The sequence below is a fragment of the Micromys minutus genome (assembly GCF_963924665.1).
Source record: "Micromys minutus genome assembly, chromosome: 33".
In the NCBI taxonomy this organism is placed as follows: domain Eukaryota; kingdom Metazoa; phylum Chordata; class Mammalia; order Rodentia; family Muridae; genus Micromys; species Micromys minutus.
Genome location: NC_137968.1, coordinates 4730719 through 4758426, shown reverse-complemented (window position 1 = coordinate 4758426; position 27708 = coordinate 4730719). Strand labels below are relative to the sequence as shown.

At 41.4% G+C, this 27708-nt stretch overlaps 1 protein-coding gene across 3 annotated transcripts; it reads left to right on the top strand.

Annotated features, from left to right (window-relative positions):
- On the top strand, nt 1-27708 carry AZIN1 (antizyme inhibitor 1). 3 transcript variants are annotated; one of them, XM_080909339.1, is made up of 12 exons: nt 1-265; nt 3912-4049; nt 16189-16385; nt 17079-17252; nt 18477-18649; nt 19640-19774; nt 21385-21466; nt 22306-22380; nt 23060-23222; nt 23865-23980; nt 24487-24701; nt 25466-27708. In XM_080909339.1, the coding sequence occupies exons 3-12, from the start codon at nt 16284-16286 to the stop codon at nt 25575-25577; spliced, it is 1347 nt and encodes a 448-aa protein (XP_080765465.1). In that variant the 5' UTR covers nt 1-265; nt 3912-4049; nt 16189-16283; the 3' UTR covers nt 25578-27708. The 3 variants fall into 3 exon arrangements, with proteins under 3 accessions (XP_080765465.1, XP_080765466.1, XP_080765464.1); XM_080909340.1 differs by having other exon boundaries at nt 1-341; nt 23868-23980; XM_080909338.1 differs by having other exon boundaries at nt 1-341.

The window sequence follows — 27708 nt, the reverse complement described above, 5'->3', positions numbered from 1 at the left end:
GCCGCGGTGTTTCCGTTTCTCTCCCCGGTTGTCTGTCGCCTGCTCGGCTCTTCTCCTCCTTCTCGCTCTGCTGCCCTGCGGAGTGACGAGGCTGAATCCTCTCCCCACGCGGTTCGCGCCTTTCTTCTTTTTTGCCCGCGCCGCTCCGTTTCTCCAGTTCGGCTGCCGCCGCCGCTGCTGCTCAGCTGGTGTCGGTGCCGCGCGTTTCCCCCCACGTCGTCCCCGCAGCCTATGGCCCAGGCCGCCTTGGGTATTTCTGCTCAAGGTAACCACATCCCTCTTTAAAAATTCCGCCGAAAAAGAGAAGACGCTTTACCCGACTCTTTGGGCCGTTATCTCACGTGAGTACCGGGCTTAGGGGCGCGGGAGAGTCGGGCGCCTGGGCTGGGCCACGCCGCCCTCGGTGTCCCCGCAGTGCCCCGCAGCCGGCGGCCTCGAACATGGCGGCCGGCGGCGTGTGTGGCGGCGGCCGGTGGCCCGGGCGGCGGCGGGCGCCCCGGGACCTTGGGCGGTAGCCGGCAGCCGCGGTTGGGCGAGGGGGCGTGTGCGCGTGGGGCCGCGCTCGGGGGCAGGCTGGCGGTGGTCGCCGTTCCCTCTCGGCGGCATGCGGCCCCCACCCCACTCCCGTGGTGCATTGCTGTTTCCGGGGAGGGGGGCCCGGCGGCGGCCCCGGGGACTGGGGGGGGTTCCCACCGCCCCCCTCCCGGTCTCGGTGCCTTGCAGGGGGCTGTGGTGCGGAGTGGACGGGCTGCTGCGGCCAGGGCTCCGGGTTATGAATGGAGCGGGGCGGGCCTCGAGCCGGCATCTGGTGACAGCTGGGAGGAGGCTGGATTCTTGCGGGCGGGGGATGGGGTGCGGAGTGCGCGCTCCCCCTCTGGCGGTGGAAAGTTGACCTCACTCGGGGCCCGGCGGCGGGGAAGCCCCGGTGTCAAGTAGCAAGCGAATAGGCCTTTGGCCCCTTCTGGAAACCTCGGCGCTGCTGCCCCGCCCCTGTGGCTCTCCTGATTGGGCCAAGTCGCTTTCACTTACCCTAGTCACCTCCTGGAGCCTGGGGATTAGTCACCATGGCTTCGTTTTCTGGTCCTCGCTGCGATCGCGGGGCAGGGGCAGAAAGAGGGCGAAGGGGGTAGGTTGATGCGCCTTATCAAGGACTATGTTGGCTGCCCAGCAGTTAGTGGTGGCGAAACGTTTTTACGGATATCATGTATCGTGAACGTGTGTTACTAGTTAAACGAAGAAGTCGGGGACACCGTTTACAGCCTCGGGGTTTGAACAGATTGAACTGAGTTTTGTGGTGGATATGTTAGGTTGATCTTGTCCTGTCGTGTTTTACCATTAATATATATATGCTCAGACTGGGTGAGAGCTGATTAATTAAACTCCCTTACTCAGGAAGGATTATGTGCACTTTGAACTAGTCTGGCAGAAATAGGTCTGACAGGAGAGCATGCTTGGTACTAAAAAGCCCTAAGGAGTTCACATTTAAGTAGAAAAGGATGTTTAAATAAAATGGTAGGTAATAAAGGTAATTTATTTCTCTCCTAAGGTTTTAGTATGATTCCCAACAAATAAGTCACAGTGGTACCTTCAGTTTAGATTCTTCAGCTGACATACCTGCTATACTTACCTTCCAGCCATCTTACTATTCATCACAGACATCAAAATGCTTCATAGCTCTAATTTTCGTATTTCCCTATATTAAATACAGTTCCATACTCTGACATAGAAATTGGCAGTAAAGATTTATTCCGTGTGATTAGTTTCTGCTAGTTTGTTTTTAATTTACCTCTACAGGCTCAGGACAAGTCTAGCTTGTGTTTATTAGTAAGTTCTAACAAGGTGATGCAGGGGGTTGTACACTGAAATTTCCAGGAAGTTCTTGGAACTAGCATTGGCCACATTAAAGCAAAGTTCTGTGTCAAAAGAGGGGAGAAAAAAACGTTATAATCTAAATCTCTGTCAAGATCTAGAACATGGTTAACACCCCACAAAATTCTCTTGACAGTTTACATTGTTAGTTCCTGTGAGGCCTGTTTTTATCTTGGTTTTTTTTTTTTTTTTTTTTTAATCAAGGGGCTTAAATCAATTGATAATGCTTTTTGTGTAAAAGGATTTAATTTAGCATATTTTGCATATTAATCAAAATTCTGAGTAGTCTATTGTGTGTTTAAAAAAAAAAAAAAAAACTCTTTGCCTGGTGGCTGTGCTTTTCCTTAATCCCAGCACTTGGGAAGCAGGGGCAAGGCAAATCTCTGAGTTTGAGGACGGCCAGGGCTGTACAGAGAAATCCTGTCTACCCAAAAACAAAACCCCAAATGTTTTTTGTATAAGTTGCAAAGATAGTAATAGCATTTGTAAAGAGAGTGCCAAGAGGAAAACAGTTTGAGGAGTATCATGGAGCTAGGTTAAGTGTTTACCTAGACCCTCCAGCCCTGGGTTTGATTTCCAGCACGCCTGTGATCCTAATCCTCACATTCCTATAATCCCAGCACTTGAGAAAATGGAGTCAGGACAATCAGGATTTCACCTCTTCCACTACGCAGGAGTTTAGGGCCAGCCAGTCTAAGGCTATATGGCTTTTCTGTTCATCTCTACCTCCTTGCCACTTTACACAGGACATTCTGAAGGAGAGTGGTTTGTCTTTCTTTCCTTTTTCCCCCCTCATTCTCTTTTTTCTGTTTTTTTCCGAGAGGGTTTCAAAAGTGCACAGGTATCCTGGAACTCATTCTAGCCTGAAATGCAAAGACCTGTCTGCCTCTGCCTTTCAAAAGTGGGAGCCACCACTGCCTGGCTAGGAGTTTGTTTCCCATAGTGCTTTTCATTCTCGTTTCACTCGCCCTTCCTTTATACTCCTTCCAGACAAACATCTGCGTTTGCCCTGCATGTAATGTCCATCTAGTAAGATGTCTTTAAGATCAGGGGGCCTTCATTTCCTAGTAGATCTCTGTTAAATGAGAAAGTTTAGATCTCACTGAAGGACATTAGTGAATGTCTAAAGTTGAATGTCCTCAATGTTTCATAGCCATAAGCAGCAAATAAGAACAGTGAGTAAAGTAGGAAAAGAAAATCATGTCCTATCCAGGACAGTCGTCACATTCCCAGCTAGTTCCCAGCATGATTGAGTTTTTTTTTTAAATTGGGTGTCTGAAGAAGTAGAATGTTTTATAGATTAAAATCTGGGGATATCGATTGTTGGTCAAGTGCTTGCATCCATGAGGCGTTCATTATATAGTACGGTAACAGAAAGTTGCTAGGTCAGTGTATTATTTAGAATCTGAAGGTCATAGGTTTTACAAGTTGTTTTGAGATAGCATCTCATATAGCCTAGACTTAAGTTTTCAACTCCTTATATAGGTAAAGCTGGCTCTCAACTCCTGATCTTTCTGCTTTTATTTCTCAAGTGCTGGAGATTGCAGCCCTAGGTCATGTATGGCTATATATTGGGTATGAGCTTTCAGCAACTCAGAATGCTTTTACGAGTAAGTCAGTTTGTTTAGATTTGTCTAGGTCCTGTTTAGGTAAGATGTCTTTACGAATGCATAAAGTACTCCACGAATCCTGGGATTAAAAGTGTGTACCACTATTTCTAACTTTAGTATTATAGGATTTGTAGCAAAAGATAGTATGAGCCTGATCTAAAAAGTATGCCAAGTAGTTCCAAGATTGTGCTAGAACATTTAAAGTCATTTTTGTCATTTTGTTTATTTAGACAAGACCTAGCTATATAATCTATGCTGACCTTGAATTTAAAGTGTATCCTGCTTAGGTCCCGGTGCAGTGATTGCAAGTATACAGTACCATAAACGACAGGAATGTCACTTTAATAGAGTGAAATGTGTTAAGACATCTAAACCTGCTTGCATTACAACCTAGCTTTGAAAACACAGCTTTGTTTTTCTTTATTTCTTTAGGGCGAACTTTCTGACCGAGTGTACAACTACCCAGAAGGCCTAGGGGAAGTGCTGTATAGAGAGCAGTTCGACTTCAACGCTGAGCCGCCTTGGGAACCTAGCTGATGATAGGGGGGTTCCATCTCCTAACTTGTCCATGTAAGTATCTTCACATAATAATTAACCAGTTTAGGGAACCGATATGACTGCTTTGGTTATGTCTTATTTACCAACAATAGAATCACGTATAACTTCGATTTGAATGCATAATAAATAGTACTATATTTAGTGTATTAAGATATTTTATTAAGGTCTGGAGAGAAGGCTCAGTGGTTACTTGGACTCCATTTTGATTCTCAGCACCCATGTTAGGTTGTTCACAGTGGCCTATAACTCTTGTTTGAGAGAATCTGACTTCCTGGCACCTGCACACACCCGCACATTCTCGTTTGCAGAGACGGGCATATACGTAATTCAAATATGTAAAAATAAAATCTCTCTTTTAAATTGTACCAGTCTGGGTTTTTTAATAATTTGCAGAGTGGATTTTGACTTTAGAATATAATTTCTCATATTCAATCACATAGTGGGTAGGTGCAAGTATTGGTTGAATCAGAAAAGACTTAGACTTTTTAGATTGAATCCAGGGCTTCCTCTGAGCTACATATGGAATTGAAATTTGGGGTTTTGGGACTTAAGTGGATTTTACATGAGAATAAACAACAGTACCAGGAAAAATCTCAGATGGGGCCGTTTCAAGTCACTCCCCAGCTCATTGCTCCCTTGTAGTGTTGTCAGTAAAGTATTTCTTTTACAGAGAGAAAAGTCAAACCTGGTGTTGGTGGTGCACACCTTTAATCCCAGCACCTGACAGGCAGAGGTAGGCAGATCTGAGTTTGAGGCTAGCCTGGTGGCAAGATTGGGGGCGGGGGCATATTTCAGGAAAACCGAGAGGGTAAAGTAGTGCTTCTTAATTTGGTTATAATTAGATTTTGTTGAATAAAAACAGTTTCGTAGCCATGCAGTGTACACAGCCCAGGCATTTGGGAGATAGAGTAGGTCAGGAACTCACGGTTTCTTGTCTGGGCCACATGAGACCCTGTCGCATTCACTGTAATCATTAACAGATCATCAGGTGGATCTGATTGTTTATTCCGCTGGTGGGTGGGAAGGAGTGTGGGGTGGCACACACACCACTGCATGGTATGTGGTTAGTGGACAGCTTGTAGGAGTCCAGTTTTCCCACCATGTGAATCCTACGTATTGAATTCAGGTTTCCAGGGTTGCATGTCAATACCCTTTCCCGATGAGTCATTTTGTCAGCCTATTAAATGATTTTTAACAAATTTTAGGGTAGGGATGAATAGAAACGAGGTGCTCCAGGAAAGAGGAGGCTCTCTATGGACTTTTCAGAGGATAGTAGCTGTAAGGTAGAAAGACAGACTTTTCCTTTCCTTTTTTTCTATTGAGACTAGCCTTAGCTGACCAAGAACTCACTGCATTTACAAGGCTGGCCTGGAACTTCTGTCTCTCAAGTTCAGGGGTTAAAGACCTGCATCAGCAGGTTTGGCAGTTTTTCTTTACAGAAGAGACCACAGTTAAACCTAACTCTGAACTTTTTGCTTCAGTGAACATTAGTATTGGACTTTATCATTGTGTGGACCTTAGAGGGCTATTTTTTGGCATATGTTCATATTTGTTTATTGAGGGCTGTATGTGTGTCTAGCCACAGACAGGACAGTCTGTAGGAGTTTGTTCTCGCCTTCCACCATGTAGGTCCTTAGACTTGAATACGGTGTTAGGAGTGCTGAAAGGTGCCAGTCCTAAGCTAATCAGAGAGAAAAATTTAACCTGAATTTGTGCTGGCTTGAAGCTATTTTTTTATTTTGTCTATTTAGTGTTAACACCCTTGAGTTTGTTTTAGAAATAACCATGGTTACAGGGAGCTAACTCAGTCTCTTGTAGAGTGATACATACTGTCATGTACTGCTATCATAATTGCTCTAATTCAGAGATACATTGTTTCTCAAGGGTTTTTATTAGAATGATAAACATAGTACTTCAGAAATAGAGTATCTTTGTGTATGATAGTTTGTCACTGGACTTCAAGTGGGGATCACAGGATTAATCTTCTGCTGAACAATAATATTGGAGTTTTGGAAGAGCTTAAGACATTGTCCTTCATGGAAATACTTGATATCTGACTATATGAACTATATTCGATCTGTGTCCAGTACTCTCTTAGAATTTTCGCGCGGGTATTAATTAGTCTCTAGGATTGGGCATCAGGATGGGTTTTCTTTTCTCTCTCTCCTGGCATTTATTCATTTATCTTTAAGTAAAAGTCAGGCTTTCGATGTTATAGCCAAGGCTTGACTAGAAATAAGTGTACCTGCTTCAGCCTCCTAAACCTTATAATTACAGGCATATACTAGTGTGTGTGTGTGTGTGTGTGTGTGTGTGTGTGTGTATATACTTGGTTCAGGATAAGCCTTTGAGCTAGTTCATTTCATTAAGTATCTGAAAGCTAGGTTTCTCACACAGTATTAGAGTCTCACCCGGCCCTTCATTCATTTTTGAGACAAGGACTTGCTCTGCAGCACTGGCCTGAAGGATAGGCTAGACCAGTGCCAGACAGTCCTTGGTTTCCTCTGACCTCGGTCTCCAGAGTAGCTGGGATCACAGGCCTAATTGAGATAATCCTTCACTAGCAATAGCAAGCCCAGAGGCAACTAACAGTAACCATTACAGTGTCCGTATTCTCAGTTGTCATAGTAGTGCTTAGTAGATTACAGGCTGGAGAAGGTTGGTTAATGTGGTTGTATGCTGTTCTTGATTAGGGCAAATCATGCTTTACTAGGAGGGCCCAAAAAGTTAGAAAGTACTTTAGACCAACTTACTTTGTTTTGCCTTTTTAAAAATTAAATAATTTATTTTAATTTTGTGTGCATTGGTGTTTTGCTTTCACGTATGTTTGTGTGAGGATGTTTGATCCCCTGGAACTGGAGTTAGAGACAGTTACGACAATCCTTCGTGTGAATGATGGGAATTGAACCCACATCTTCTCCAGCCATTTGTTCTGCATTTTGAAGATGAGGTCCCAAATATTCAGCTTTAAGACATTTCTTTTGAATTACATTTATTTGGTGTATACATATGCCCACAGGGTGGGTAGGTCAGAAAACTTGCTAGAGTTGTTTCTTTCCTTTCACCAGGTGGGATCCAGGTTTGAACTTGGTGGCAAGTTGTCTGAGCTTTCTGCATGCCTCTCATCTAACAGCTCCAGCCTACGGAGGGTGTTAAGTGGTTCTCTGGTTTAGTAGAGGAGACAGTGGGGAGAGTTAACACTGACTATCAGTACATGTGCTTCATACATTTTTACCCCATCTGGTCTTGTTTTAGGGTTTCCCATTGCTTAGCTCTGCCAAAAATATTTTTGAGAGATTAATCACAAATAAACGAAGCACTATGTTAGGAGAAAGATTTTAAGATGTAAATTTTAGGTAAATTGGCTGGTGTTCTAGGATGATCATTGTTGAGTTAACTCTGTATGTAGGTGTAATTATTCCAGGATCATTCGTTGTAACTGGACTTTTCTACCTGCACACAAGTTCCCCGAAATAATTACTCTGAGATTTAATTTCATAAATACATGCCTAGGCCAAAGGTTTTGGCTTGTTCCCTGACTAACTCGTGACTTAATTACATGTTTATTCTGAGTCTCCCACATGGTCAGAACTACTCATTGTCACGCAACCATCTCCTTCAACATTCAGGGCAAATCTCTGTTCCTGTTAACATGGTTATTGAAATGGGTTTTTGCTTGACAGTATTTATATATTTTTTTAAATGTAATCATGACTAGCCTGGAACTTGCTATATAGACCAAAACTATCTTCAAGCTCCTAGAGACCCACTTGCAGGCATGTGCCAGCACATCCAGCCAGAAGAATTTTAGCTGTGCCCTGCTTTGATAGTAGTGTGGCTTTGTTACTTGAGTAATCTTGACTGTCTGTTCACGACACTCTATGGAGCTGTATTACGTTTTAGTTTTTGGAACAGTTTAATTCTGGGTTCTCTGGAACTGCTCTGGGATAACTACTGTGAGCGGAGTCGCAGTGATGGACTTGAAACCGCTGTTGCCGTGACTCATCACTTTCCAGTTCACGATGGCTGTGGTCGCCTGCTTCAGACCCGTGCTAAGATCAGTCAGCAGCACTGACTGGACTCAGTGGTTCCCAAAAATGGGGAAGGAAAATGAGAGGGAGAGTGTGCGGGGATGTGCCTGGGTTGGTTTGGATGGGTATGATCCATATAAATTATATACATATGTGAGATTGTCAGAAAACAAATGAAACACGGCTTTGTTTTGCTTCTAAGCTATTAGGCATGGTGACACACACTTTGTCCCAGTACTCAGGAGGAAAGGCCAAGTGGATTTCTGAGTTAGAAGCCATCTTGGTCTTATAATAAGTTTCAGGCCAACCAGGGCTACATAGTAAAATTTCATTTTACACATACACGCGCGCACACACACACACACACACACACACACACACACCACACTATGTGTCATGAGAGCTGTTAACAAAAGCCATAACCAACCACTATTCTTCCCCCAAACTCCCTCAGGTATTTTTGGCCTGTAAGGTTTTTAGGTGGTATGTTCTAGTTAGATTTTTAGGATACAGCACTGTATAACTATAGTCTTCTAGACTGAAATAGTATTAGCTATATGTTGTAAGTTAATTTATTGCTTATTACTGCAAAGATCTGTCACTGGAATGTTAAAAATACAATTTTGGGCTGATTCATTGAATGGCTCAGTTGGCAAGGGTACTTGCCAACTGGGAATGTATGCCTGATGCCTGAGCTCAGTCCCTGGAAGCCGTCTAGGCTGGAGGAAACACTGATTCTACAGAGCCATCCTGAGCTCAGTCCCTGGAAGCCGTCTAGGCTGGAGGAAACACTGATTCTACAGAGCCATCCTGAGCTCAGTCCCTGGAAGCCGTCTAGGCTGGAGGAAACACTGATTCTACAGAGCCATCCTGAGCTCAGTCCCTGGAAGCCGTCTAGGCTGGAGGAAACACTGATTCTACAGAGCCATCCTGAGCTCAGTCCCTGGAAGCCGTCTAGGCTGGAGGAAACACTGATTCTACAGAGCCATCCTGAGCTCAGTCCCTGGAAGCCGTCTAGGCTGGAGGAAACACTGATTCTACAGAGCCATCCTGACTTTGCTGACTTACATGCCTTCAGGGGCATGGGCGCATATAACAGTGACTAGAATAAAAATGTAGTTTCCCATTTTGGTTTTGAGCCAGGTTTTTGTATTTGTGCAGCTCTGGCTATCCTGTGTAGATCAGCATGGCCTCAAATTCACAGGCATTCACCTGCTTTGTTCCCTAAACTGGGGTTAAATGTGTGCCACCATGTCTGCCTCTGTATTTTCTTAGCTCAGTGTCTAAGCTCAACATATCATGTCAAATTTGGCGTAAAGAAGACTAGGCTGATATTTTCTACTATGTTCTATGTGGGAACCATGATAATCCTGAGATATAGTCTTTATAAAATGAATTATTTTTGTCTGTCAACTCCTGAAGAGTTCTGAGTTGGGCATCTCTATTCTGTATATAGGAATACATAATACATGGGAAAACAAGTAAAAGACTTAAACTATTTCCCACCCAAAATCTAACACTGCTCTTAGTTGTGCCCTAGACTCTTGAACATCTTAGCCATTTGGTCAGGTAGTCTCACCTGTACCAGTGTATAAAGTAGCACACGTCTGAACAGAAGTCCTGCAGGCATAGGTATATTATGACTGGAAACGTCCTTTATTTCATTTAGTCATTGAGATACCTTAAGATTTGGTGCTTGGGAGATGGCTCAGCAGTTTAGAGTCTATGTTGCTCTTTCAGGGGACCTGACTTCAGTTTCCAGAAAGCATCTGTGACTGACAGCTCACCTGTATCCTGGTGCCCTTCTCTACCTTCCTAGGCACCTGTGTTTATGCATAGACAGCCGTACACATAGGTGGAATTAACTCAGGGGTGAGAGATGAGGGCAACTGGGATATTGCCCGGTGGTTAGAGCACTTACTGCTTTTGCAGGGAATTCAAATTTAGTTTTCAGTAATCACATTAGGCTGTATTTGAACAGTCTACATCTCCAGCTCCAGGGCATCCAGTGCCCTCTTCTGGCTTCTACAGGCATATATGTATGTATATGCATACAAACATAGACAAATAATTTTAACTATGTAGACTGGGCTGACATTGAAGAGATCTGCTTGCCTCTGCCTTTCAAGTGCTGAGACTTAAGGTGTGTGCTGCCGGTCCTGGGAAAACTTTTTATTATAAGTCCACTTTAGCTGTCCTCAGACACACCAGAAGAGGGCATCAGATCCCATTACAGATGGTTGTGAGCCACCATGTGGTTGCTGGGATTTGAACTCAATTTATGGAAGAGCTGTCAGTGCTCTAACCACTGAGCCATCTCTCAAAACTAAAACAAATCTTTTAACACGTTTCTAAATGGTTATTGTGAACCGTCTTATATTTAATGTGAGCTGGGCTCCGTCCCTGACCCCTCTCATACCTTCTGCTCATTCTTGTTCTCTTCTAATAGAACTCTTCATGGAAAGGCTTCTTGTCTCAATGTTTAAAACTGATTAGTAGCTTTTCAGTTACTGTCTGTTGAGGTAAACCCTGTTCTGGATATCATGAGTATCCATGTAGGTGGTCCATTAATCTTTTTACTACTCATAGGACATTTCAGCTACCTCCTTTAGTACTTAGCTTCCTGGTGCTTTTTTTTTTTTTTTTAAACTCCTGGAGGTCCTTAGAATGCAATTTAGAAGCTTCTTCTAATGGCTTTTAGTCAGTTACTTCCAAAGTTATCTTGTGTGGTAAGTAACATTTTTTCTGTTGGCAGATGGAATGCAGAGAGAACTTAGACACACTTGTATATTTTTGAAGCTGGGTGTTGAGCCATCTAATGCTTATGAAATACAGTAGAAATGCTGTGTTAGGCATCTTTACAGTAACTGTAGTATACATTTCAAAATCCATGGTTTTGTTTTTCATTTTTAGTAAGCAGAGGTCCTGCCGACGTGGTTGGCTTTACTAAGTTGGGTCTCCTGACAGGTGTTTGTGAAACAATACTCTCAACCTTTCAGCTCTCCCTGTTCTACTTCCAGGGAGGTCTTCACTTCAGAAACCCAAGACTCTATTCATCCAGCTTGGTGTCAAGTGGGCTGTTGCTGCCAGCATTATCTTGTGATTATATGAGAGATGTATCAGTTTCTTCTGAAGTGCAATCAACTATAGAAGCCTTTGTAGCAGGTGTGTAACAAGCCAAGTGCCCAGCTGCCAGCCGACATCACTCTTGGGAGTGAGCATGAGGACTCAGCCTCCTCGTGTAAGACTCCAGGGACCAACGTGTGGTTCTTTGGAGCCATTGTTTCTTTTGGCAGCTTCTTCATGGAAAATGTATTATCAAATCACAGCACCAGTGTACAGGTGTGAATAAGAAATGTTTTTCCAGCCATGAGCTCAAAGGGAATTATTTACAGTGTAGTGTTGGGGTTTCAGCAACACTACTAAGTTCTCAGCCATACATTAATAGGTGTTTGGTTGCCAAAAGTAGCTTTCAATATGGTAGGTAGTAAATAAAGAATATTTTAGTAATTGTTCTCTACACTGAGTCTCTGCTCGCTTTTAACACTTGGAAGTCTTTCTGACTTTCTCTATTGCTGAGATTCTAGGCCTGCACCACCACATCCTAGAAAGTCTGTTCTTAGTGACAAGAACGGTTTGGAAAGCAGCCTCTTGTGGATTAACTTGAAGTTCTGGCATGTGTGGTATGAACTATCCCTATTTTCCACCACCAGTGGAGCGCCATCTCTCCCTCTCCTCCCTCCCTCCCCTGGTTGTTTTCATTTTTCTATGTAGCCCAGGCTGTCCTAAAACTCCGTGTGTTAAACTAGGTTGTCTTTGAACTCAGAGATCCACCTGCCTCTGTCTCCTGAGTGCTGGGATTAAATGCCTACTCTTTATACCTCTTTAAAACAACATCTTTACTCAGCAGTTTTAAGCAAAATTTTTCTTTTTATGAAAGTATTTTTTTCTAAAATGAAGAAAGTTGCTTAACAAGTAAAGTTGCTTCTTGCAGCCAAGCCTCTCAACCTGAATTCAATTTCTGGAATCCACATGTTAGAAAGAACTAACTCCTTCAAGTTGTATACACACACACACACACACACACACACACACACACACACACACACACACACAAGATTTTTTAAGGCAAAAATTGAAATCAAAGATCGCTGCAATCTTTATACTGCTTTTAGGCCTCCTTCAGTGAAAATAAGGTACAGTAGAGGAAAGAGAAGAAGAGGTCAGGCTACCAGGACCCCTACTTAGCCCCTTTCTAATGTTTGAAATACTGTGCTACCAAATGACTCTTTGAGACAATGTCTTATTTAGCCCAGGCTATCCTCAAACTTACATACTATATAGCCAGCAATTGCCTCAAAGTTCCCAATGCTGCCTCTCCTTAGTACTGGATTCTGGATGTGTGTACTGCCATGCCCTGTTTGTGCTGGGCCGAGATTGATCTGATCCTCAGGCAGGCTAGGCGAGCGCTGTACCAATTGCGATTGTGCTGGAGAATAAAGTCAAGTCTGGTGCTGACTATTGCTGAATGCATCAGTCATCTTGGGAGATGAACTGGATACCTACAGGAACTTTGTTGGATTACTGTTTCTTATAAGTTTCCATTATGGCTAGGGTTATGTAAGGCACCGGGTTCGAACCCAGGCTGCAAAAACAAAACATGTTCTTAATAAGGAGTTTATTGTCCATATGTCCTTGAGACTCGAATGTGGGCTTGTAATTTGTGGGAATCTCAGAAGTGAAGGTAAATATACATCAAAGCTTCTATAGTATGGATTTTAATTTCTTTATTTTGGGTCTCAGTGTAAGGAAATCAAATAGCATGTATTTCATTTACATTTGGTTTTGTAGTTTTAGGTCTGTGGTAATTGAAGTGTATCTTACTTTATTGAGGCAGGGGTTCCTTGAGTAGGTTAGGCTGCACAGAGATCAGGTTGCTTCTGCCTCCTGAGTGCCAAGATTAAGGTTCTCTGTTAATATACCATCCTTCTAACAATCTGAGTCAGGTAGCCAGGTTTGGTTAACAACCCTATAGTTGCTTCTGAAGTGACATTTGCATCTTACAGATGAAGGAACACTCATGGCTCCTTCCAGAGCCGGGTTATACTTTGTTCATATTACTACCTTTTTATTCTCATCAACAGTACCATTCTTTGTCCACTGTTGTGGATTTTAGTTAATATTTAAAATTTAAACGGTTGATTTGAATGAGGTTGGAGATTGTTTAAAGGGACATGAGAAAAATTACTTGTATGAGTGGTAACAAGTTTATATATTTTCTAATATAGGTACGTATTGTTGCACATGTTAAAAAATCCTAGATAGTCCCATGATACTCTAGGAAAATCTCTGACGAATATGGCGTTGACCAAGTAAGACTCATCCAATGACCCTGATGTTTTTGCAATTACCGAGAATCTAAATATAAAAGGAAATTTTCTCTTTTGAGCCATGATAAATTGAGACTCTTCTGTCTTTAAGAAAGAATGTTTGCATTTGGTACCAGTTACCTGTAGCAGTCCACAACCAACCCAAGAGACCCAAGTATGTGTATAGTTTTTTTCTTTTTTAAAGCCATATAATGAGATTTGTGAACAGCCGAGATTCAGATTATTTCAGCTTGTAGATGCTGTCTTGTCCTGTGCTGCGGTTGTGGGTATGTAACCCTACTGCACGTGGCTGGGCTAAAGGTCTTGGTTATAGTTTTAAATTTTGTTATAAGTTTTTGTCTAGTGTATATATGTGCATGCCTTGTTCCTGTAGAGATCAAAGGAGCATTGGATCTTTAGGAACTGCAGTTAAAGATGGTTGTGAGCCACCATGTGGGTTGTGTACCCACACTGGTCACTTCCCTCCCCCTTCCCTCACCCCAAAGATGAATTTTGCTGTGTAGCAGCCATGGTTTGTCAGGGAACTCACTTTATAGACCAACAGGATGGTCTCAAACTTTGAGAGATCAGCCTGCCTCTGCCTCTGCCTCCTGAGTGCTAGGATTAAAGGCATACATACTGCTAAGAACAAAAGCGCTCTTAACTGCTGAGCCATCTCTCTAGCTTCTTAATTGTGTGTGTGTTGGGGAGAGCTTATTAAATAAAGCTGGCTGTTTAACAATAAAGTGATGTAAAATGTAGTTGGAAGTTCTTTACCCCTACTTTTGATAATATTTATCTTGCTGTTCATCTTTTCATTCTATTACTCTTAGTACCTGATTGATTATATCCCTAAAATTGAAGTTCTAGCTGGAGTACAGCCTAAATTCCTATCTTTTAGAGAATGTGTGTGATTTATATCTACTGTATATAATGTGGGTCTCTCTCTTTTTTTAAAGATTTATTTTATGTATGAGTCCACTGTCACTGTCTTCAGACACACCGGAAGAGGGCATCAGATCCCATTGTAGATGGTTGTGAGCCACCATGTGGTTGCTGGGAATTGAACTCTGGAAGAGCAGTCAGTGCTCTAACCACTGAACCATGTCTCTAGATCTATCGTGGGTTTTCTAGATACATTTCTTGATTAAAGAACACACTGTTTTTATCTCCATCATAGCACAAGAGTTATTTATTGAACTGAATGTAGATGTTTTGGAAATGTGCCTTCAAAGTTGGAACTGAACTACTTTATGAGACGTCACGATTACTACCACTTGTTGATGTTTAAGTGGTTGATGATGAGCCATTACAATGGTGCTGTCAAACAGCAGGCAGAGGTGGGGTGGCAAAAGGAACGTCTGTGTTGTGTTGTCTCAGTTTTAATGTTTTCTTGCATCTGTTTCGTGAAAATAAAATGGATCCCAAATGTTATGTGATACAAGGCCTAAGCCTTTTAGATTTGTAACAAAGGGAATATTAACTGTTGCATGGAAATACTCATTTAAGCTTCATTCAGAGCCACGGGCACTTAAAACCGTGAACCTACCAAGACCTGTCATTGCTATACCAGTCTCTTAGGAATTGGCAAGGGCTATTACATAGGCCACTAGCTGAATTTTCCATATCCTTGATTCTACGTTGCAGGTAGGCTATAAGAAGACTGTTTTAATTTGAAGTTAAGACCTTTAGATTGTTCCTTGCCTGTCCCTCTTTCTTTACCTACTAAGGGTGTGTGTGTGCACATATGTTTGAAACAGTGTCTCTTTTGTGCAGTTCAGGCTAGCCTCAAATTCATGGTAATTTCTTGCCTTGGCCTCCCAAGTGCCCAAGTGCTAGGATTACTGGTATAAGCTACCAAGCCCAGCTATCAGAATACAAAAATTTGTAAATGTAGCGGTTTTGTTGGTTTGAGACACGGTCTCTCTACATGGCCTTGGCTGTGGAACTCACAGTGGCTACAAGTATCTATACTCAATGTTAGGGCATATGACCTATGTGTGGTATTGCGTTTTTTTTAATGAGTTATATTGAGCTTACTTTAAATTTTTTATCCACATTTATTTATGTGGTATTTAGGGAGATAGGAATTTAAGTAATTGAAGTCTTGATCCTGCTGTGCTGGGAGTGCTGGGACCATATTTCTGGTTACCTGGCCTGCTCGTGTGTGCAGACCTGTGCCGCTGTAGAGACCCCAGGTCAGCACTGCTCGTGTGTGCAGACCTGTGCCGCTGTAGAGACCCCAGGTCAGCACTGCTCGTGTGTGCAGACCTGTGCCGCTGTAGAGACCCCAGGTCAGCACTGCTCGTGTGTGCAGACCTGTGCCGCTGTAGAGACCCCAGGTCAGCACTGCTCGTGTGTGCAGACCTGTGCCGCTGTAGAGACCCCAGGTCAGCACTGGGTTATCTTGCCGCCCATTGTCTGTCTTGAGATAAGCTCTCAGACTAAATGCTATTGATTAACTGCTTATCCAGGAAAAAAACCTTTACGGTGTATGCATCCTTTATCACATTTGAATTTTCGGTGTCGGTGCTGGAGAACTCAAATCCTCATATTTATGTAGCAACACATACTGACTAATCCATCTCCTTAACCTCCTCATTTATCTACTTTTAAAGTAGTGTCTCTGGAAGGGTTGAGTGATCACAAAAATTCCTCACGGAATTGCATACAATCTTAGTGAGTCACTTATATATACATGTTTTAATTACTGAAATAATGCAGAGTTTGATCTAACTTCTGTTTTGACAGTTTGTTGCATATTCTAAGGACCCAGACATAGGCTTGGTGGCCCGTCTCTTGTTTTTCCTGGTTTATGACTTTCGGCTTTGTGGAATACGGCTGAGATGAAAGGATTTATTGACGATGCGAACTACTCCGTTGGCCTGTTGGATGAAGGAACAAACCTTGGAAATGTTATTGATAACTATGTTTATGAACATACCCTGGTAAGTGTGCCATCATATTACTCAAATATGGTGTTGGTAATTTTCCAAATTTGAAAACACGTGGTTATGTTTCTCAGACGCTGATCTGGTTGGAAGAACTTGGTCAGGTAACTCTTGCCATTTATTTTCATCTGTCCTTCCAGCGTGTGTTGATGTAGTTTGTTGATTACTATCTACTACCTGGAAGCGTGCACAGAGCCCTGTTTATTACTACCTTTCAGTCATTTCATTCTATTAGAAGATTTTTTTCCCATTTATTTATGTGAACAGTGTGGTATAGTTTTTCTTGTGAAAGCCAGATTTCTTATGTTCTCCATGTTTCTTGGAGAGCTCCAGAAGTTACTCTAGTTTTCAATAAAAGTAGCTTCTTGACCTTCAGAATGCAAATATGACCAAGTCTCCTAGCAAACTTGATAGATTTTCTACTTTGTTATTGGGGCTCTCAAGGGGAAGTGGCACTTGATGACGCTGGAAACAAAGCCCTGGAAACAAACGCTGTTGATATCATATCAAATATTAACCTGGTTTCCTCACGTCAGGAAATATACCTGCATCCATTCTATTTGGCATTTAAAGTCACTGCGTGTCTAGTGACAGTTTGTCCTTCACCCTTCCCTCCTTAAGCAGAGTGGGTGTCTCCCTTCCGTGGGTCTGCTCAGTGCTGAGGTCTGTTCCCTCTTTTATCATCAATAGACAGGAAAAAACGCCTTTTTTGTGGGGGATCTTGGGAAGATCGTGAAGAAGCACAGTCAGTGGCAGAACGTGGTGGCTCAGATAAAGCCGTTCTACACAGTGAAGTGCAACTCCACTCCGGCTGTGCTGGAAATCCTGGCGGCGCTCGGAACTGGGTTTGCTTGTTCCAGCAAAGTGAGTATTCTCTTCCACGTCACCGACTCCTAGACACCAGGAAAACAAATACAAGAAGCTTGATGTTGGGGTTTTAAAATATTATTTAAATGGAGTCTTTTAATTAATCATGGGAAGTCTTAATTTTTTAACTGTATTGATGAGAGGGATTTTATACTGGTGAACTTTGGAGAAACATTTTTATCCATTAAGAACGTTAAAAAGATTTTTGTGTTTTAAAAATCTACTTATCTGTGTGTTTGTATACATACCACATTGATTACCTGCCTCTGACAGAGGCCAAAGGTGGTTGTTGGATTCCCTGGGAATAGATGTTCATAACCTTCCATGTAACTAGTGCTGGGAATCAAACCTAGGTTCTCTGCAAGAGTAGCAATGTTCTTAATGGTTAGCTTGGTTCTTGGTTCCTTTAATGCCAGCATTTTGGAGCTAGATGCAGGTTCAGGAGTTCAAAGCTAGTCTTAGTGACATAGTAAGTTTGAGCCAGCCTAGGTATCGAAACTCCCTCTTAAATTAACATTTCTTTTTTCTTAGGCTATCTACTCTATCTCTTTGTACTTTTGAAATAGCTCAATCAAGATGGTTTTAAAACTTTCTATGTAGCTGAAGATATCTTTGAATTTCTGTTTCTCTTACCTCTGTCTCCCAGGTGCTAGGGACAGGTAGGGGCTTCTACACTCAATTCATATGGTTCTTAAGGGTCTCTTGTGAGGGTGCGGAGATGGCTCAGCAGCTAAGAGTACATGTTACTTTCTCCCAGCACCCACATCAGCAGGTCACAACCACCTGTAACTCCAGCTCCAGGGGGTCCAGTATTTTAAAATACACAGTATTTTTAAATTTTACTTTGTGGTGTTCAGAAGTTCTGTGTGCACCTGTGAAAGTCAGGACAACTCCTGGGTAATAGGTTCATTGTTCTACCGTATAGGTCCAGGGGATTGAACTTGGGTCATCAGATTTGGTTGGCAACGTGTGCCCTTACACTGAGCTAGCTCACTGGTCCTATCTGTTTTTAAAACACAAGAGTAGAGAAGTATTATCAAAATGTGAATTCTGTGGTATTATATTGATTTAACTAAAAGATAAAACTAATTTATGGGACAGTTTAGAAGGCATGATGTGCTCTTGGGTTCAGTCCTCAGCTTTGACAGGGGAAAAAAGGATAAAGCATTCGAAAGTGATTTGAAATTTTTCTGTTAAATGATAGTGTTAAATCTTTTACAGAATGAAATGGCTTTGGTGCAAGAACTGGGTGTATCTCCAGAAAACATCATTTACACAAGTCCTTGTAAGCAAGTGTCTCAGATAAAGTATGCAGCAAAAGTTGGAGTAAATATTATGACATGTGACAGTGAAATTGAATTGAAGAAAATTGCAAGGAATCACCCAAACGCCAAGTAAGTGTGCTCCTGAGTACTTGGGCATGCTGTCTGTTGCTGATTAGCATTAGTCTGTGGAGCTATTGGAGGGAGGAATAATGGCAGTCGGTATGTATGCGACTTAACATTGTCTGCAAATGATGAAAAGGCTGGTGGCACTTTAGTTTTGCCCACTGTGGTCATTCTTATGGAATATGACTCATTAGCTCGTGGAAGAAAATTCCATAGTGTGATTATCAAATTATGGTCGTAGCTCTGTGTTCCTAAAAGCTCTGTATCTTCTCACTGACTCAGCGTTTCTCAGCTGCTGCTTCTCAGCCTTTGGGGATCAAATGTCCCTTTCACAGGGGTCACTTAAGACCCTCGAGAAACACATCTGTTTACATTATGATTCATACATAATAGTGGCAAAATTCCAGCTATGAAGCAGCTATGAAAACAGTTACGGTTACGGGTCACCACAACATGAGGATCTGTTGCAGCATTAGGAGGTTTGAGAGATAGTGGTCTGACCTGGTAGTTTAATGATATTAAGGCACTCATTACCCTGAAAACATTTGTATGAGGGTCTTGGGGAGAAATTATACCTGCTCTTCAGAGAAGATAACCTTTGGCTTGTTTGGCTCACTAGAAAAGTCCAGGAACTTTGATAATTTTAAAGGCCCTTGAAAGACACTGATGGCATTGCTGTTGAATTTAGTCTTTTCTGGTGGATTTGTGGACTGATGGACTTCATTCCAGAGCCCAACTGACAGTCATGCTGCTACAACAGAGTTTTAACTTGCTGCATTTCCATACTCCCACCCCTGTAAGCTTCATGCCTTAGGCCCTAATTGCTAGTTTTCTCTCTATACAGGATTGTTTTTCATTAGGTTCACTTGACTCAGCCATCGCTGGATTTGGGAGCACTGGCAACATAGTCAACATACTTCCTACAATCTTCAGGCTTCACATGTGCTGATGATGATGTAAACCAACTCTGCCCCAATCATCTTCCCCTTCTCTTAGGGTCTTACTACATATTGCAACAGAGGATAATATTGGAGGTGAAGATGGTAACATGAAGTTTGGCACTACTCTGAAGAACTGTAGGCATCTTTTGGAATGTGCCAAGGAACTTGATGTCCAAATAATTGGGGTTAAGTGAGTATTTATTATGTTTTTTAAGTACAGAAAAGAATAAACATGTTTGTTTGTTTAGACAGGGTCTCTATGTAGTCTTGGAATTAGCTATGCAGCTGTGTAGTAGATCAGGGTATCCTCAAACTCTGCCTCCTGAATGCATTATACTGTTACTAGTAAGGTTATATATTAAAGCAGCAAGGTAATCCAGGGTAATTAAATGTGTTGGTTTTGTTTTTGCGGTGCTAGGCATTGACTCAAGCCTTTGTCTTATGCACTGTAGTACACACCCGTCTTCTCTATTGCTTCTCTTTCAGCTTTTTGACACAGTCTTACTATGTAGCTCTGGTTGGCCTGAGCTTGAGAGTCTGCTTTATTTCTCCAGTATTGGGATTGTTGATGTGTGTGTCACCATCTTAATTCCTCCTAATTCTAATACTTTTTAAAATGACATAAACCTATAAATTGTGCAGACCACATCATATGTTCCTAATTGTTTTCATCTCTTAATCCCTCAGTGGCACTTCAGTCAGTCAGACTTTGAAGCTAGGTGTGGTGACACTGCTAATTTCAGCATTTAGGGTTAGAGACAGGAAGAAGAATTATTAGTTTAAGGCCAGACCTTGTTTCCAAAAACAGTGTGGAGAAGGTAGACTTTGTACTTCTTCTTCTTCTTCTTCTTCTTTTGTTTCCTTTTTTCTTCTAATGTGAAGAAACCAAGATACAGTTGGGTGGTTTGGTGCTGGAGAGATGGCTCCGCAGCTAAGAGCACTGGCTGCTCAGAGAGGTCCTGAGCTCAATTCCCAGCAACCACACGGTAGCTCACAACTGTGGGATCCAATGCCTTCTTCTGGTGTGCATGAAGATACAACACTCATTCGTTGGGTTGGGTTCTGTTTAGGACGGGATCTTGCTTTCTAGCCCAGCTGGTCTAGAACTCTATTAGTCAGACGATTCAGGGTTCAAGTGAAGGGGTCTGATGCCATCTGACTGATGGTGTTTGTCGCTTTGTCACATACACAAAATAAGTCACGCTTTAGTCCATGAACTATCTGTTCTGTGTTAGCTTTCTGTTGCTGTGGAAAAGGAAAGGGTTTTTTGACTTACTGGTACATTGAGGAACGCCAAAATAGGAACCTGGATGGAGGAACTGAAGCAGAGACCAAAGACCAATGAATGTCTCCTGGCTTTCTCTCTGTAGCTTTCTCAGCCTTCCTTATACTGTCCATATGCGTGACATTATTCCTGTTGGGTTGCTTTCTCCCATATCAATTAAAAGAATGTGCCCCACAGGTAATGCACATAGACCAATCTGATGGAGGCAGTTCCTCACTTTGTTTCCCTTTCCTAGGCAACTATATGTCAAGTTAAGGAAGGAAATGCAAACCTGGCCAGCACAGTAACTGATGCCTGACTTATTAAAATGCAATTTTGTTTATAGAGTAAGGTTTTTTTTTTTTTTTTCAACATTGCAGCATAATTTGGGTAATTAGATTTTACTCCTGTACCGAATATTTGGTAAAGTTAAAAAATATATTCAGTAGTATCATCACACTGAGTAATAAGTGAAAGGAATTACAGGAAGTGCTTCAAAGCCATGCTTCTTTTAATTACCACCTTATTTCTTTCAGATTTCATGTGTCAAGTGCTTGCAAAGAATATCAAGTATATGTACATGCCCTGTCCGATGCTCGGTGTGTGTTTGACATGGCTGTAAGTTCTCTAATTATTCTCCTGTCTTTAACCAGCATGTTAATTCACTTTACAATAATTTCTGTTTAAATAAAATCAGTATAGCACACACATTTGAAAATTTTAGATTTTGTGTATACTTTGCTTGCATGTATGTGTGTGCACCATGTTTATACCTGGTGCCCACTGAAGTTGGGAACTGAACTCAGGTCCTCTGAAGTAATAAGAGCTCTAACCACTGAGCCATTTTTTTCTAGTGGATCCTGCAGTCCTGCATACCTTTTTTTTTTTTTTTTTTTTTAATCATTTTAGTCATTTATTTATTTTATCTTTTCTTTTTCCTGGCAGACTTTCTCTGTGTAGCCCTCGCTGTCCTTAGGACCAGCTTGCTCTGTAGACCAGGTTGGTCTCAAACTCAGAGAACTGCCTGCCTCTGCCTCCCAGTGCTGGAATTAAAGATAAGGTCACCACATGGGCTTCTTGATTTTAATACTAGAAACTTAAAGGATTCCATACAATAACACCTTAGGTGGACAAAAGGATGAAGTCGAAATTTAATGAATGACTTGAAAGAAAGCACAGGCAACATAGATGGAGGAGACAAAATAAATACATAATAACATTTCGTCTCTTCCTGGTACTAAGAGTCGAAACCCTGAGTTTTGATAGCAGACATCTGCTCAAAAAGCTGAGGCAAGAAGATGAGTTTGAGGCCAGCCTACATGAAAACTTTGGGGGAAAGTGTGAAGCTGGTCATAGAACACGTGTCAGAAACATTTTCTTAAAACTTGGAAGGTAGGATTTGTCTTTATTATTTTCATACACATTACAATTTGAAAACTTGAGGTTTCTGTCTCTAGGGAGAGTTTGGCTTTACAATGAACATGTTAGACATCGGTGGAGGCTTCACAGGAACTGAAATTCAGTTGGAAGAGGTACGTTTTTGCAAGGGTTGGCTATATTACGATAATCTGCTTTCTTTGCTACGTTGTAGATGAGAATTTTTGTAGTAGTAAACAGGAAACTAGACCTAGTAACTTTAAAGTTTGAACTTGTGTTTGCTCATGCGATGAGCTGGGCAAGTATTCAGCTACACCTATAACTCAAATATATTGAGTTGTGTTTTTTGTATGTCTGTCACAATATGAACTTCCAGCTTAATAGCTACAATAGCAATATGCATATCACTTCTGCCTTTATTCTTTTCTGTAATATCTAGAAGCTATGAATTGAAATTTTACTTTCCTGTTTGTCAAATTATGTATGGTATTAGAATTGGGTTGGGTTTTTTTTTTTAAGATTTATTGATTTATATATTTTTAGATTTATTTATTTAATGCACATGAGTACACTGTAACTGTCTTCAGACACACCAGGGCATCAGATCTCATTACAGATGGTTGTGAGCCACCATGTGGTTGCTGGGAATTGGGAGAGCAGTGTTTGTTTTTTAATTAATGCTATTGATTGTTACCAAATAGGCTTATATAAAAGCTTGCTTAATTGAAAATTAAGTTGGAATTGAATAGTTTTCATTGGGAACTTTTAGTAGCTTTTCAACCTAGAATTCTATACTCCAATATTGAAATTTAAATCTATAATTTAAACCCATAGGTTAATCATGTTATCAGTCCTCTGTTGGATATTTACTTCCCCAAAGGATCTGGCATTCAGATCATTTCAGAGCCTGGAAGCTACTATGTATCTTCTGCGTTTACACTTGCAGTCAATATTATTGCTAAGAAAGTTGTTGAAAATGATAAGTTATCCTCTGGAGGTAAGTAAGTTATAAGTTTATATCTCATGTTTTAGAGAAAACTTCACCTTGTGAGTTTTACTCTAAAAGTCTGTACTTTGTTGTGGTTTTGTTACATTCCTCTTCTCTTGGGTGGAGAATCTATGTCATTCTTTACTAGAGGGCCAAAAGAACTCCTTAAATCTACCCTCAAATTAAAGCAACAGGAACAGGCCTGTGTCATCGCAGAAATATGGCTATGTTAATAAGATCAACTGCATTCTTTTCACTGTGGAATCATCTTCCATGGAAAAGTTGTGTTTTCATTGTTCTGGACTGATTTTCCTTTTTCCTTAGAATTCAGTCCGGGACTGTATTACTTTTTTTTCTGTCTCCTAAGTCACTGTGTAGCTAAGTTTCCTTCTGTATGAAATATCGGGGTTGCAGACATGAACCACAGCAGTAGGGCCTCTGTGTACATCAGGGTGTTTTGGGCCCATTTTTCCCAATCTCAGTACAAAATGAGTCATTTTCTCTGTGGGCCCTGGCTTACTTTTCTGGTGGGGAGAATTTCAAACCTAAGAAAAGGGGGTATTGATTCTATTGAGAGTAGGATTCCTGTGCATTGAGTTAGGTGCGTTCATTGGCTGTTTTTAAATTCATCTTCCTTTTATTTTATTTCAGTAGAAAAAAATGGGAGTGATGAACCAGCCTTCGTGTATTACATGAATGATGGTGTTTATGGTTCTTTTGCGAGTAAGCTTTCTGAGGACTTAAATACCATTCCAGAGGTTCACAAGGCAAGTTTGTTTTTCCAAAATATGTTCTGTAGTTTCATAACAAAACCAAGCCTGCTGGGTGGCTGAGTGGATAAGGCCCCAAACCATAGGGTCCACAAGGCAACACAAGAGAACTTATCCATGCAAGTTGCCCTCTGGCCGTCAGTCATATGGTCATGCGCTCTAAGCACACACAAATATACAGACAAATGCACATACAGAGAAACAGATGTGACTGGATTTTTAAAATCTGTAGGGACTTGATTAGAGGTCAGAGTCCATTCTTACTGCGTGCAGGGTCCTGTCGTCAACTGCCAGGAATTCCGTCTCCTAAACCTTGTCTCCTACAGTCAGCTGTGTTCTGAGTATTTTTCCCAGGACTCTTCTGGTCTTTTCAGTTTATTGCCTTGTTGTGGAGTTGGTGCCTGACCTTTGATCTCATACATGTATGAGATTTGAGAAACTGAAACTGCTTTTTACTCACACATGCAATGCCTCAAAGAGTTTGATCAATTCTTTTTCTACAGAAATACAAGGAAGATGAGCCTCTGTTTACAAGCAGCCTTTGGGGTCCGTCCTGTGATGAGCTGGATCAGATTGTGGAAAGCTGTCTTCTTCCTGAGCTGAACGTGGGAGACTGGCTTATCTTTGATAACATGGGAGCAGACTCTCTCCACCAACCGTCTGCTTTCAATGACTTTCAGAGGCCAGCTGTTTATTTCATGATGTCATTCAGTGATTGGTAAGGTGATTTTATTGACAAGCAGATGGGATATAAGTGATAGTTTAGATTTGCTAATACCTCATAACAAACGGATGCATAATTTAAAGGACTAAAGAGAAACATTCAGATGAACATTATATGTAAATTTTGCAGCATGACAGGTAATAGTTTTCCTTTTCTTGGTTTTGTTTTGTTTCAGACAGGGTCTCTACATATATAATCCATGCTGTCCTGGGGGGGGGGGGGGGATACACACACCAGATCCTGGCCTTGAACTCAGAGATACAGCTGTTCTTTCTGGATTAAGTCTGCTAGATAAGTCTTGGGGCTGTGGAAATGGCTGCCATCCAGGCAGCTGAATTGGGGTAACCCTAGTATAGAATTGAGTGGTTAGAAAAAGGGCAGAAATGGGGGATCCCTGGAGCTGGCTGTTTAGCCACATTTGAGTTTTAGGCTCAGGATAAAGAAACCTTGTCTCAAAAAAAATGAAGTGGAGAGAAGATGCCAGAGGACAAGTGCTGGCCTGGAGCACAAGCACTACGGGACACTGCACCTCCCCGCAGTTACCTGTGTTCTGTATGGGTGTGTGAAGAATGGAGAGTCAGACCCCCCTGGCTGTGTTAGTGAGCCATTGCTCCAGGCCGCCAAACCCTTTCTAACATGGCTTATGTCAAGTGTTTACCCAGAAATGGACATTGTTCTAGGAGGACTAGCCTGACTCTTGTGTTTGTGTGACATAAGTATTGAAATCCTACATTTTGCTTATTTTTTCTTAAATACAGGTATGAGATGCAAGATGCTGGAATTACTTCAGATGCAATGATGAAAAACTTCTTCTTTGCACCCTCTTGCATTCAGCTGAGCCAAGAAGACAGCTTTTCCACTGAAGCTTAAACAGGCATTAACGCTTCCTTAGATCTGAAGTCGCAGGTTAAGCTTGTCTGGTCTACATTCCATTGTGAGGGAAAAATCCAATCTCTATTCTGTTAATTTTCTTGGAAACAAATTCATAGTAATAGCTTTTTGGGACCAGACAAAATCAGCTTTCATCAATAATTCATTGGGGGAAATAGGGGATTTAGATAATGTATCTAGATTTAAACACACCAGTTCGACCCACCCCTTAAGCGTTTAAAATAAAATATGCAACAAAATGGATGACTTAGTGGAGATGGAAGCCCATTAATTGGGTTCCCCATCAAACCGTTTACATACCAGTACACAGTTTTTATAATAAGGATTCCTGTTAAAAGTCTTGTAAAGTTGTCTTTCACCCAGTATATCCCATAGGAGTGGAAGACCAGTGTGACTTCATTAGATACGTTTAGTGTATTTAGAATGTGTAAATTTGTGCTTTGAACTGTAGTTTAATAAATGTAAAATTGCATCATAGTATTTGTTGTATTTGACCTAATGTAACCCTTGTATGATTGCAATAAAACTTTGTGTAGATTTTACTGTTTTTTCAGGCTAAAACTTTGGGAATGGGGCTAGCTAGCAAAGGTAGTTTTGAACTAGTTGTGTGTATGGTCTGTTTTGAGGGTTAGTTTTCTTTATAGTCCATTTAAGTTTGGTTTGGCTCAGTATATATACTTTTTAGTTATTTAATTAGTAATTTAAGTACAAGTGTTTGGTAATCGTTGTGAAGTTCAGATTCATTATGGAGTCGCTGTGCTGTAAGCATGAAGTTTAACAATCTAACACCAGGAAATGGTGGTCCTGCATAAACCAGTTGTGATGACTGTGGTGTTTCTGTATAGATAGGATGCATAGAGTACCTTAGTAAATCTTTGAATCACAAATCTTTTGGCTGATAGAAAAGATTTTATTAAACACTGAAAACTTGGTGGGGGAGGGGAAGACTGCAGAGGATGCAGACCCTAACCTTACAGAAGGGCTATGTCTATGTCCAGCGTCCTGATGCCCCTCCGCAGACATGAACCCAGAGGGCTTTGGGGTGGTGAAGCACACGTCCTTAGTTTCTCACTTGTCACGGTATCGGTTTGAACCTAGTCCCTTAGTTTCTTGTTATTTCCCATTTGTTCAAGCTTAGTAATTTTTCCTTCGTACTAAAGCTTGGTGGTGGGGGTGGGGGAGTTAGCATCAGTAACCTGACACTGTTGCCAGAAATTTTGGCTTTGTTCACTGCTAGTGTGTTAGTCCTAAGTCTCAGAATCACAGTAGTAACGAGACAACTTACAGGGGTCACCTTTCCTAACTCACTCTATGTTCACAAGTGGAATTCACACCTGTCCTCCAAGAGGAAATGTGACTTCACTTTGGTGCCAACGGACAGGAAGTTCTACCTGTGCTGCATAGGAGAAGTGTGAGATACACTTGAACAGCTGGACTTTACACCTTGACTTCAAGGTGGAAAGAAATTGATCATGAATCTCTAATTTCAAATCAAACCAGTAGGTGCTTAATATTTTTGATTTGAATCTTGCCCACTTGAATATCATGGGTTCTATTAATTAGAAGAACTAAGGGCCCCAGTCCGTTGTCATCTAGTTGCCCTTGGACTCTTCCAAGGTATAATATGAGGTTTTATGCAAAATTCCAAGCTACCATATGCATTGTGGTCCAGAGAATGCCAAAACTTAAGAGGGTGGTACAACCTGAGTCCTTGGCTTGACTGTATGGGCTTGGTGTTCGTGACATCTGCATAGGAGAGCGAGCGGTTGTATGTAACACAGCCCAGAACTGCTAATCTCACATGTGAATGATAGGTAAACTTAAGAATGTCTGTATTGTATTTGAAGATTTTTGCCATAAATCTAAAGTCAAACCTATGTATTTCAATTTGGTATGCTTAAGAATAATTAATGTAAAATCTTTTTATATGATATTGTAATCTCAGTTCAAATTTAATTGCAAATATAAAACCCAAATGATTTCTATATATAGTAAATTGAACTGTAAAGGTAACTTGTGTGTGATTCTGAATACACAGATAAAATGTTTTTATTCCTCATGCTTTACTTTGGCTTCTATCATGAAATAGATGTGAAGTTTTATGAATTGA